Consider the following 12,441-nt stretch of genomic DNA (forward strand, 5'->3'; position numbering starts at 1 on the left):
CGCTGCTGTGGCCCACGTACACAATCTGACGCAGCCAGCGCAGTGATATGTGTTCCACTATACGGCCTTGGACTGTGCAGGCACCTCCCTTTGCTCCTCCTGTTGCATGCAGCTGTGACCTCTTGGGGCATTTGGGGCCTCCCCTCCCCTTCCCTTCCCTTGGGCCCCAGGCCTGTTCTCCCTGAGGGCTGACTCAAGGTCAGTAGGTTCTTCTCCTTTTTTCCTCTACTTTTCTCCGAGAGGTCTAAAGGCATTTCCCCCCAGCAGAGTTAATGATTACCATTTACAGTTTGGGAGCCATCAATCAGGCTGAGTGACTTCTGGTTAAAGGTTATATTTTTCCACTCATTGAGTGTTGCTATCATTCCATCAGTCAGGAATCTTTTGTGTTTGCCTCAAAGCATAGCGGTTGGAAATGTCTGCTTGTTTGGTGTTTGGCCTAGTTGTGGGGACTGGGGTGAAGTGACCCAGGGACACAATTCAAATATCGACCTGGGCAGGGGGTGGGGGGTGCACAAGGAATGGGGCTGGCACCATCTGGACCTTTCTGCTGGGCGGGGGGGGGGGGGGAGTGCAGGCAACAACTGGATTCCAGATGCGAAAGCCTTTCTTTTCTTTTCCCTTTTTTAAGATTTATTTATTTATTTGAAAGTCGTAGTTATACAGAGAGAAAAGGAGAGGCACAGAGAGAGAGAGAGAGAGAGAGAGAGGTCTTCCATCTGCTGGTTCACTCCCCAATTGGCGCCAACGACCGGAGCTGCGCCGATCCGAAGTCAGGAGCCAGGAGCTTCCTCCGGGTCTCCCATATGGGTGCAGGGGCCCAAGCACTTGGCCCATCTTCTACTGCTTTCCTAGGCCACAGCAGAGAGCTGGATTGGAACTGGACTCAAACCTGTGCTCATATGGGATGCTGGCGCTGCAGGCGGTGGCTTTACCCGGTACGCCACAGCGCCGGCCCCGCAAAAGCCTTTCTGTCAAGAGCACACTCACCCCCAGAAGAAGGCTTTTCTCCTCCATGTCTGAAGAGGGTTGCTTGACAGCAAATCTGCCCACAGGCAGAGGCCCAGAGAGGAAACCTCAGCATGTGGCGTGGAGGTAAAGTACATGGGTCAGGCTGCCCACGCATACCCCAAAGTGCTCCATACAATGAGAAGCAAAGAACCCCGAGGAGTTCAGGATAAATTTGCATTCTCGCAGCCTCCTCTGGGCCTCCTGATTTTGATGCTGAACTTAGAGAACTCTCCTGAGAACAATGGAAAGAGCAGAGCAGGGGCAGAGGACCTCCAGGCTGGCGCTTCAGACCTGCTGGACTCCACCACCACCACTCCACCAGGGGCTGTCCCTCACTTCCTGGGTGACTGGGGTAGAGAGCAGGCAGACAGTGCATAACCCCAAGGGTACCGTCTACTGAGCAGTGTTCACCTACCAGCTCCCACCACTCTGCAGAGCTTGGAGGGACTCTAGGGCTGCCTGCTGCCACCCACCCACCAGCCTGGAACCTGCAGTTGTCATCATTGCTGCTTCCCTCTACCTTGGACTGTGGTCACTGGGCTTCAAGGAAATCAGAAGGTGCTTAGGTTAGTTGGGAAAGGCTGGGAGGCCAGCCTTAGATTCCTTCGGGCAGAGTGCCCCTTCTCATCACAAGCCAGAAGTCTGTTTTCCCCCCTCACACATGGCTGGCGAGGATATTGCACTGGTATGCCATTCTCAGGCATTGCCCCAGTAGACGTCACTAATTAGCCTCATTCCCACAAGGCCCAGACCTGGCCTCAGAAAGTCCAGCTCCAGGTGGCCAGCAGGCCAAAGTTCAAAAGCCAGCTAATAGCAATGGCACCAGTCAGCCAGGGGCCCAGTGGACCCATACACATCACCTGCCACCACCAAGCTCCTGTTATCTTTGCTAGGGTTCAGAGAGCATAAAGAGTTTTGCTGAAGTCATGCCTTTAGGCAGTAGGGGACTGGGTGCACATTGCTGGCTAACCACTGAGCAGCACTGCCCGCCAAGCCCCTGCTGTCACATCCAGCTGTAGTGGCCACTTGGGGGGTGAACCAACAGAAAAAGGAAGACCTTTCTCTCTGTTTCTCTCTTTCTCTCATTGTCTAATTCTGCCTGTCCAAAAAAAAAAAAAAAAAAAGAAAGAAAGAAAGAAAAGAAAAAAGAAACTGAATTTGGGGCTGGCATTCTGGCATAGCAGGTTAAGCTTCTGCCTTTGACACTGGTATCCCATACGGGCTGCTCCACTTCCAGTCCAGGTCCCTGCTAATGTGCCTGGGAAAGCAGAGGAAGATGGCCCAAGTCCTTGGGCCCCTGTACCCGTGTGGGAGACCTGGAAGAAGCTCCTGACTCCTGGCTTCAGACTGGCCCCAGCCCTCTCCTTTGCAGCCGTTTGGTTAGTGAAGCAGTAGATAGAAGACTATCTCTCTCTCCCTCTTCCTCTCCCCCGCCCCGCCTCTGTCTCTGCCTCTCTGTAACTCTGCCTTTCAAATAAATAAATAAATCTTAAAAAAAAAATTATTGGGACAAAACCCCTGGCTCCTCAGTCCTCAGAGCTCTGTGTATGTAGAACGAACGACAGGTGAGTTTGCCCATGTAAGAGGCAAAGGTAGATGTGAAGGTTTCAAAGGCAATGAGAGGAAGTCAAGCCCCTTGAGGGGGTTCTGCAGGCATGATATGAACAGCCAGAGAATCAATGTTGCAGAGAACACCCCCAAACCAGAGGAAGGTGGCAACTGAGTAGGACCCAGAGTCCCCTCTACCCCTCCAAAGAGTAGAGGACCACACTTGGGAATGAGGCTGGCCTGGCATGCCTGGGTGACAGGTGAGGAAGGGCCCCCTCTGGGGAGACCCCTGACCTCCACTCACTGGAATAAGTGAGTGCTGCCATCACAGCACACTCATCTCCCCAGAGGACAGGGCTCAAGGCCAGCCCACGCCATGGCTGACTCAGATAGCCCTCTCCAAAACACACAGAGGACCCTGCACGCCCACGCCCGTGGAGAACTCAGGCTAAGGAAGAGCAAGGAGCCCGTCTTGGATTCTTGCAGTGAAATCTCTTGTCCTCCACCTGGTGGTCATCCTATTCCCCAGGGAGGCACAACCTAAATGCGACAAGCGCCAGGGCAGCCACCAGCAGAGTTAGACTTCCAGCACTCCCAGCAGAGAAGAGGGCTTGGGAGAGAGCAGGTCTGGAAAGGGGAGAGCACTGTGTGGGGAGGGCTCCCCCCGAGGCCATGGCCTCGGTCGAGAGATAGGTACAGTCCAGGGTCACTTAGCAGGGAAGACACCAGAGGAAAAAGTCCCAGGTTCCCCCCTTCCATCCTCAAACCTCCTTGTACCTCTGATTAGCCAATTAAGGATGTAGCTGCATGCTCTTACTAAAAATGGTTGTCCGAAATTCAAGTTTAACTTGGCATCCTGGGTTATTTGCTAAATTTGGCACAATCCTAAACAGAGATCCTGCTGCTCCCTGCACACACACACACACACATACACACACACAGGAGCCCAGGAAGGTGTGACATCCTGAACAGGGATAGGGCTCCTCTGTATACCCCAAGTTACTATCCCACAATGTAAAATGTGGGGCCTTCATCTCTCTTACCCACCTGCCTTCTCCATTGAAGCCAATTTGCTTGACTTGATAACTAGCCAAGCATGCATGCTTCAGAATGCCATCAGACATGCTGGAAGTACCACTCTCGTGAGCCAATAGGTTTAGAAAGACTTGTACGCCCAATGAACAAAAACATTTCCCGGATCATTCCTGCAGGCGGACATTGGCTGGAAGCTCTGAGTCACTTTGTCACATGCTTTGGTTGTTGGACAAAAAAAATGGGAAAGTGGTCTCTTGGGACCAGTAGCAGCCTTTTCAAGCTCACTGACCAAATTGGCAGCACAGTGTGTGACTTAGCACTGTGGGAAAATGATTGAACCCTACTGTTAGAGTTGGGTATAAAGACCTTGATTGAGTCATCTTTGGGGAAAAATTATTTTTGATGAAGGAAATTTCTATTTTTTTAAAAAAAGGTAGGTTTGTTTATTTATTTATTTATTTATTTAAGAGGTAGACTCGAATTTGGGATGCCGGTGCCACAGGTGGAGGCTTAACCTACTATACCACAGCACCAGCCCCTAGATTTAGGCACTTTTTATAAAGACACAAGTGAGGAGCTGACGCAGTGTAGTGGGTTAAGCTGCCACCTGCAGCGTTGACATCCCATATGTGTGCTGGCTAAATAAAATAAAAAATAGATCTAAAAAAAAAAAAAAAAGAGAGAGTGACAAGTAAACAAATGACTGAACTTGGAATTGAGAATGGTGTCTGATGTCTATGTCAGATTCTCTCTCTCTTTTTTTTTTTTAAGATTTATTTATTTATTTATTTTTGAAAGTCAGAGTTACAGCGAGAGAGGGGGTGGAGAGAGGTCTTCCATCTGCTGGTTCACTCCCCAGATGGCTACTACAGTGATCAGGGTTGGGCCAAGCTGAAGCTAGGAGCCAAGAACTCCCTCTGGGTCTCCCACATGGGTGCAGGGGCCCAAGCACTCGGGCCATCCTCTGCTGCTTTCCCAGGTGCATTATCAGCGAGCTGGATCAGAAGTGGAACAGCTGGGACTTGAACCGGTGCCCACGTGGGATGCCGGCGCAGCAGACAGTGGCTTAACCTGCTGTGCCACAGCGTTGGCCCCTCTGCTCCTCTCCTCTGAGGACACTGAGGGTCGTCGGTTCTCACTCATTGTGTGGCCAAGGAAGTCAAGGACCTACTGGGAAAACTCTTCTCCCTTATCTAAGTAGCTAAACATCGGCTGTTCTGTCCCGCAGCTGTTGCCGAGGCAAGGGAAGAAGCTGACCCCTACCTGCCGTTGTCAGGAGCCGCTCCGGGAGGCCAGCCAGCTGACCACGCCCCACCGTCTTTCGCTCACACCAGTGGCTACCAGCCTGTGTTGATGTTTTCACCTGCCCAGCCTGGACGCCCCCACCCAGGAGACGCAGCCCTTCCCCACGTGACCCCTGCCGGGTCCAAGCTACCACCTCTTGCTTTCAATCACACGGTCGGACACATAATACTTTCCGAACATAAAGACGTCAAATTTAATTGCTCGATCAGTATACCTAACATCTACCAAGACGTCGCCGTTATTTCTTGGTGGAAAGATGGGAAGGAGCTGCTTGGAGCACATCACGCGATTACGCAGTTTTACCCAGATGATGAAGTCACGGCGGTGATTGCTTCCTTCAGGTATGTGTGTGCTTCCTGCTTTTCGTTTTAATGTCACTGTGCCGATGCCGCCTCAGAAGCCTCCAAAAAATAAATAAATAAAACAGCCTTTACTTTTCTTTTTAAGCAACCTGCCGGTCCCTTTTGAGCCGGAATGGGGGATCGTTTTTCTACCAAGGACCATGTGCATATTTATTATTATTATTTTTTACAGATTTCTTTATTTATTTGAGAGGCAGAGTTGCAGACAGACAGAGGGAGAGACAGAGAGAAAGGTCTTCCATCTGCTGGTTCTCTCCCCAGATGGCCGCAATAGCCGGATCTGGGCCAATCTAAAGCCAGGAACCAGGAGCTTCGTCTGGGTCTCCCACGTGGGTGCAGGGGCCCAAGCACTTGGGCCATCTTCTGCTTCCCCAGGCCATTGGCAGGGAGCTGGATCAGAAGAGGAGCAGCCGGGAAGCGAGCTGGCGCCCTTATGGGATGCTGGTGGCTCAGATGGAGGCTTCACCTACTGTGCCGCAGTGCCGGTGCCCATGTGCGTATTTATGACATCATTTGTGGGCCATGTAAAATTATCAACTTAAAACTTAGCCTGCTTTGGATGTATTGCATTTCGAATCCTGCCTGTGGATGCCGTGGGAGGGCCAGACCAGATGATACTGCAGGTCTTACACGGCCCGGGAGCCAGGCGCTCCTCATCCCTGCTTCAGAGGTAGATGAATAGCTGACAGTCTGAATTGTTGAACTCTTTTTTTTCCCTTTAATTTTATTATTTATTTGGAAAGATGGAGACAGACAGTGAGACCTGCCATCCTCTCTGGTTCATTCCCCAAATGCACAGAACAGCCGGCACTGGGTCAGGCCAAAGCCATGAACTGAGAACTCCATCTCTGGGTCTCCCACTTGAGTGGCACTGCTTGGGCGATCACCTGCTGCCTCCCAGAGTGTAAGTGTACATCTGCAGGAAGCTGGGATCAGAAGTAGAGCCAGACTGGAACCCAGGCACTCCACTATGGATGCTGGTGTGCTAAGTGGTGTCTTAACTTGCACCAAAAGCCCACGCCAAGACAGTGAGTTCTAAAACCATATACTAAACATGGCAGGCATTTGGCCTGCAGACTGAGATACTTGTATCCTATATTGAAGTGTGTGAATTCAAGTTCTGACTCCACTCCCAGTTCTAGCTTCCTTCTCATGCACCTGGGAGGCAGCAGATGATACATTTCTCAAGTACATGGGTCCCCACACCCATAGGGGAGACCCATTTGGAATTCCTGGCTCCTGGCTTTGGCCTGACCCATCCCTGGTTGTTGCTGGCTTGTGAGAAGTGAACCAGCGGATGTGAGATCTGTCTGTCTTTCTGCCTGCCTTTCAAATAAATAAAATAAGTAAATAAATTAAAAAACTAAGTTGAGGTTGGCTCCACTGGAACTGTTGGCTAACAGATATCTGGGGCTGGGAGCTATACCCCACGTGAGCCATTTGTCGTGTCAAGTACAGCTGGATGCAGAAATTCTACCAGTGAGTAGCAGCAGTGTCTCTGAAGGGTTGTGAGGAGACATCAAAGCCACTTGGTGGGTGTGTGGCTTTTAAAACAGTGCAGCCCCTGTAGAATGGGTCAAAATTATGTTTTTGCAAAAATTAAAATAAAGAAGGAAGGAAAGAGAGAGATTGAGGGAAGAAGTGAGTGAGGGAGAGAAGTATGGTTATCTTCTTAGACTTGTACCTATGAAATATGTTAATAATTTTTAAAAATTTGCATCAGGGTTGAAAAAAAAAAAAGTTATGCAGCCTCCATCCCTTTCATTTGCTTCATCGGCCTGCCTTCCACCTCTCCGCAGCACTCAATGCATCCTGACATAGGCTCATGCATGTCGGGGTGGGGAACTGCAATAGCAAACTGGATGAGGTAGGGAGTGACAGGGACCAGCCAGGCCGGGACCTGTGTCTGGGGTACTCTGAGCTCCCAGGGCTAAGCCCTCCTATCTCTGGTGCTGTAGACTGAGACTGCTGCTTCTCCCCTTACACCCCTCTGCATTCTCTACTCTTTCCTCTGAGCTGGGACAGTTGCTGTGTTGTTTCTGGTGTCAGGACTTGTTTGCCTGCACAGTTTGAGAATTGGGTTAGCCTGTGGTCATTTGAAGCTCAAAATGAGGTCAGAGCCTTGAGAGTGGAAGCGAGAACCTTTCTCTCTCTGATTCCTCTGCTCCGGAGGGAGTCCTCTTTGATCTGTCCTGTTTTCACTTTCTCTGACCTGACACTTGGCATAGTCCCATACTGGGTCATGTCCTTTGGTGAATCATTTTATGTTTCCTTTTCAAAAACCACCGTGCAGTTAGCACCTGCCTAACAACTCTGTGCAGAGCTTAGCATGTCCACATTTCCACAAGATGGACTGTTTTGCATTTTTTCCCCCAAGTTATGGGCTTGATCAGTGGATAAGTGTCTTAGTTTATTTTTTTTAACTAAATGTAATGAAATATCGGAGGCAAGCTAAATTATATAAAGAGAAGTGGCATATTTCGCTCAGAGTTTTGGAGATTCAAAACTTGGCGCTGACATGGGCTCAGCTCTGGCGATGCATTACCTCATGCTGGGAAGAGATCATGTTCCAAACAGGAAGCCAGAGAGAGGCTGGGGCCCAACAGTCCCTTCCAAGGGCACAGCCCCAGGGAGGCTCCTAAGGACATCCCACCAGGCCCCATTTGCTAGAGGTTCCACAACCCAACATGGCAAATTGGACTGCTGGTTTGAGTCCTGGCTGCTCCACTTACCATCCAGCTACCTGCTAATGCACTTGGAAGGCGGCAGACAATGGCCCAAGTACTTGGGTCCCTGCCACCCATGTGGAAGACCCGATGGAGTGCTCAGTTTCTGGCTTTGACCTGGCCTAGCCCCAGCTGTTGCAGGTATTTGAGGAGTGAACCACTGTATGGAAGATTCTCTCTCTCTCTCTCTGTCATTCTGCCTTTCAAATAAATAAATGTAAAGAACTAAAATATGTTTATAAAATATGTAAATAAAATAAAATACAGTAAACAAGAGCTGGTCATGCATCTGTTCTGTGGGCCAGTTGCAGGCGTGGTTGAGGACATGTGCATGTTTTGTGCACCAGAGTTTGGTTTCTGCTCCTCCTTCCATCGCTTCTTCTTTTTTTTTTTTTTTTTTTTTTTTTTGACAGGCAGAGTGGACAGTGAGAGAGAGAGACAGAGAGAAAGGTCTTCCTTTGCCGTTGGTTCACCCTCCAATGGCCACCACAGCCGGCGCACTGCGACCGGTGCACCGCGCTGATCCGATGGCAGGAGCCAGGTGCTTCTCCTGGTCTCCCATGGGGTGCAGGGCCCAAGCACCTGGGCCATCCTCCACTGCACTCCCTGGCCACAGCAGAGAGCTGGCCTGGAAGAGGGGCAACCGGGACTAGAACCCGGTGTGCCGGCGCCGCTAGGCGGAGGATTAGCCTAGTGAGCCGCGGCGCCAGCTTTCCATTGCTTCTAACACCCTGTTTCTCTGTGGCCCTGTGCAGTCCTGTTGCTCTGTCTCTTTCAAAGGACTGTGGTAAAGTAATTTACAGTAAGGAGAGCTTTAACGTTCATGGGTGACATCATTCTACACACCAAGGAACAGGGATTGTTTTTTAAATCACAGCACGCAGACACTTACAGACGTGATGAGAATGGCCAGCCTGGCTCAGGAAAGTGTGTTCTGTCACTGTCGGATGCCCAGCTGGAATGACTGGATGCTGAGCCTGACCTGCTGCCTGTGCTCGTGCCTGTGGCTGTGGACAGAATGCAGGGGAAGGGCAGAATCCAAGGTCAAGTGCAGAAGTGATAAGGTGGTGTCACCGGCACCGTGGCTCAATAGGCTAATCCTCTGCCTTGCGGCGCCGGCACACCGGGTTCTAGTCCCGGTCGGGTCGTCGGATTCTGTCCCGGTTGCCCCTCTTCCAGGCCAGCTCTCTGCTGGGGCCAGGGAGTGCAGTGGAGGATGGCCCAAGTGCTTGGGCCCTGCACCTGCATGGGAGACCAGGAGAAGCACCTGGCTCCTGGCTTCGGATCAGCGTGGTGCACCGGCTGCGGCGGCCATTGGAGGGTGAACCAACGGTAAAAGGAAGACCTTTCTCTCTGTCTCTCTCTCTCACTGTCCACTCTGCCTGTCAAAAAAAGAAAAAAGAAAAGAAAAAAAAGTGGTGTCAGTGTGTTGAGGTGGCATGTCCTTCAGCTTTGAGATTTGGCCATGAAGTGTCAATTTAGGGGAGGAGTTCCTGGCCCCAGGACTAGGGGAAGTACATTGCTGCCACTCTGGGACGACTGCATCTTGCAGCCAAACAGTTAATTGACTCTGGAGGTGGGAGGAGGGGATAAGAAAATGGAAATTATAGGAGCTCCCAGGCACGACTTCCCACTGAGAAAATTAACGATTTGTTTTTTTTTTTAAAGATTAATCAGTTTATTTATTTGAAAGACAGAGTGACAGAGAAAGAGGGAGAGACAGGACAGAGAGATCTTCCATCCACTGGTTCACTCCCCAAATGGCCACAACAACCAGGGCTGGGCTGAAGCCAGGAGGCAGGAGCTTCATCTGGGTCTTCCACATGGGTAGCAGAGGCCTAAGCACTTGGGTCATCCTCCACTACTTTCCCAGGTGTATTAACAGGGAACTGGACCAGAAGTGGAGCAGCAGGACTTGAACCAGTGCCCATATGGGATACCTGCCTCTCAGGCAGCAGCCTAACTTTCTGTGCCACAACTCTGCCCCTGCTGAAAGATTTTTTGAAACTACTTTGTCTTAGCTCCTGTGTGCACTTAAAATTTTTAATAGTCAAATATATATTTTTTTTTCAAAGCTTGGAAAACACCAAACAAGTACAAAGAAGAAAACAATGGACTTGGGCCCGGCACTGTGGCCTAGTAGACTAAGTCTCCACCTGCAGTGCTAGCATCCCATATGGGCGCCGGTTCAAGTCCTGGCCTAGGAAAGCAGTGGAAGATGGCCGAAGTGCCTGGGCCCCTGCACCCGCATGGGAGACCCAGAAGAAGCCCCTGGCTCCTGGCTTCTCATTGACCAAGCTCTGGCCTTTACGACCATTTGGGGAGTGAACCAGAGGATGGAAGACCTTTCTCTCTTTCTCTTTCTCTCTGTCTGTAACTCTACCTCTCAAATAGATAAATAAAATTTGTTAAAAAAAAAAAAAAAGGACCCCAAGTAAACTTTTCTAAGCATATATAAATTTACAGTTCTTGGAATAAAATTGATCTTATTTATTTATTTTTAATTTGAGAAGCAGAGAAAGACAAATAGAAAGAGAGAGCTCCCATCTACTGGTTCACTCCCCAGTGCCTGCAGGAGTCTTAGGTGGGCCCAGCTAAAGTCAGGGACCAGGAACACAAGCCAGATCTCTCACATGGGTGACAGGGACCCCAGTATTTGACGCATCACCAGATGCTTCCCAGGGAGTGCGTTAGCAGGAAGCTAGAATTAGGAGTGGAGCTGGGCCTCAAACCTAGGCACTTCAACATGGGACACAAGTACTCAAGCAGTACCTTAACCACGGCACCAAATACCTGCCGTGTGGCTTGGTGATTTATGCAGAAAGTTTGCACCGCTCTCTGCCCCTCCTGGCCTGGTTCTGGTTGGTGAGGACTCAGCCTGCACCCCTCCAGAGCGTTTACCGACCTCGGTGAGACTTGAGTCACTGCGCTGAGCCTCGGTTGGTGCTCCGACTGCATCCAGTGTCAGGCTGTGCCTACGGTACGTCCGTTTGTCCAGGCCTCAGGACACTGCTTGGCCAAGACCTTGCCCTTGAGTCTCTAAAGAAGGATGTAACTGGAATAGAATTAAAGCTCAAGTGTCTGGGGTAGCATGTAGAAAGCCTTCCAGCTTAGAGGGAAATGCGTCCTGCTCAGGTAGAGCATTCCAGAAAGAAGGTAGCCATGGACTAGGAGGCCGGGGAGGCCAACTCAAGCGAGAACAAAGCCGGGTGCCCCTGTGAGCCGGCGCCTGCCGTTACTGGGAGGGCTGTGAAGGAAAGGGTTTGCTGTGTGTTTGCTGTTTAGCCTCGGGATTCCCAGTGCTCCTAAGCCTCTGACGTCATTCCTAGCGGAGAACACTGGAAGGATTTGGCCTCTTCAGCATGTTTCCTTGGTGGAGCTGTCAAGTGGGCAGTTTGGATCCCCTAAAATCCTGCACCCATCAGGGCCCCCTGTCTCCACGCACCATGAATTTTTGAGGCTGCTGCTGGTTCTCCTTGCTGAACTCCTTACCCACACTCTGCCTCCCGTGGGTCTGACCAAGCCTGCGGGCGGTTCCTTATCCTGCTGGAAAAGTAGAACCTTCCGTGAGCCATCCGCAGAACACCCAGAAAATAAGAACTTCATTTCTTTAGCTAACCCATCAACTGGAAAACTTATTAGTAACCACAGATGCCTGACGTTCACAGAGCTGCTTTGTCTTTGCGAGATTTCCTCTCGGCTCCGACTGCCTCGCGCTGGGTTATCCATTACATCCTTTCAACACCATTTGATCTGTGGTTGGTGAGACAGGAAACCATCCGTGGGTCTTTGAATTTCTTTTCAATTCTTTAAAAAAATGTTTTTTTTATTGTAAAAGGTGCAAGACATAAAATTCACCATTTTAACCCTTTTTGCTCGTCTGGTTCAGTGGCTTTAGCGCATTCATCATTGCTGTCCACACTTCTCCATCTTCTCGCATTGGAGCTTTGTGCTCCCAAACACTAACTCCCCTTTCCTCCCTCTCCCAGCGCCCTACAATTTATCCCTTTGTTGCATATCCTTTTGAGAAGACCCTGGAGTGAGACTGCCGGCCAGCCCTGTTGTGGCAGGATGGCGGGGCAGAGAGTCGCTGAGTCTTTGTGGAAGGAATGTTCTTAGGCCAGCACAGCCCAGGCTGCCCTGGCGTGATGGGCTCTTGCAGCTGCCGGCCTCCCTGCCGCCGTGGCCAGGTGGTTCCTGTCTAGACACCGTGTCTGAGTCTACCATTTCTTTCATTCTCCCTGCTTCAGATGTTTGTGTCTGACCAAAATCTGATGAGATTTGTAGACCATTAAAAAAAAAAAAAAAAAAAAAAGGTAGTGCCTTCACGTGGTTAATATCTCAGCTATTTAAAGATCTCTCTCCTCCACTCCAGCTCTGGCCCTCTCCCTTCTGGGGAACTGAGGTTGCCCCTCTCTTCTGTATTGTTCTGTCCACACACAGCCCTATGAATG

General features: G+C 50.4%; 1 protein-coding gene across 3 annotated transcripts in view; it reads left to right on the forward strand.

The window, feature by feature from the left end:
- The window catches only part of MERTK (MER proto-oncogene, tyrosine kinase), a 117,952-nt gene that overhangs the window by 12,967 nt on the left and 92,544 nt on the right, over nt 1-12,441 (forward strand). For all 3 annotated transcript variants that reach the window (XR_016229209.1, XR_016229210.1, XM_008254044.4), the window contains exon 2: nt 4,823-5,240. Coding sequence is in view for 1 of the 3 variants with exons in the window: in XM_008254044.4 (XP_008252266.2) it covers nt 4,823-5,240 (418 nt within the window). In the remaining 2 variants the exon portion in view is untranslated. The remainder of the gene's footprint in view (nt 1-4,822; nt 5,241-12,441) is intronic.

Source organism: Oryctolagus cuniculus, chromosome 2 (assembly GCF_051225735.1).
Source record: "Oryctolagus cuniculus isolate XC-2025 breed Fujian yellow rabbit chromosome 2, ASM5122573v1, whole genome shotgun sequence".
Taxonomy (NCBI): Eukaryota; Metazoa; Chordata; class Mammalia; order Lagomorpha; family Leporidae; genus Oryctolagus; species Oryctolagus cuniculus.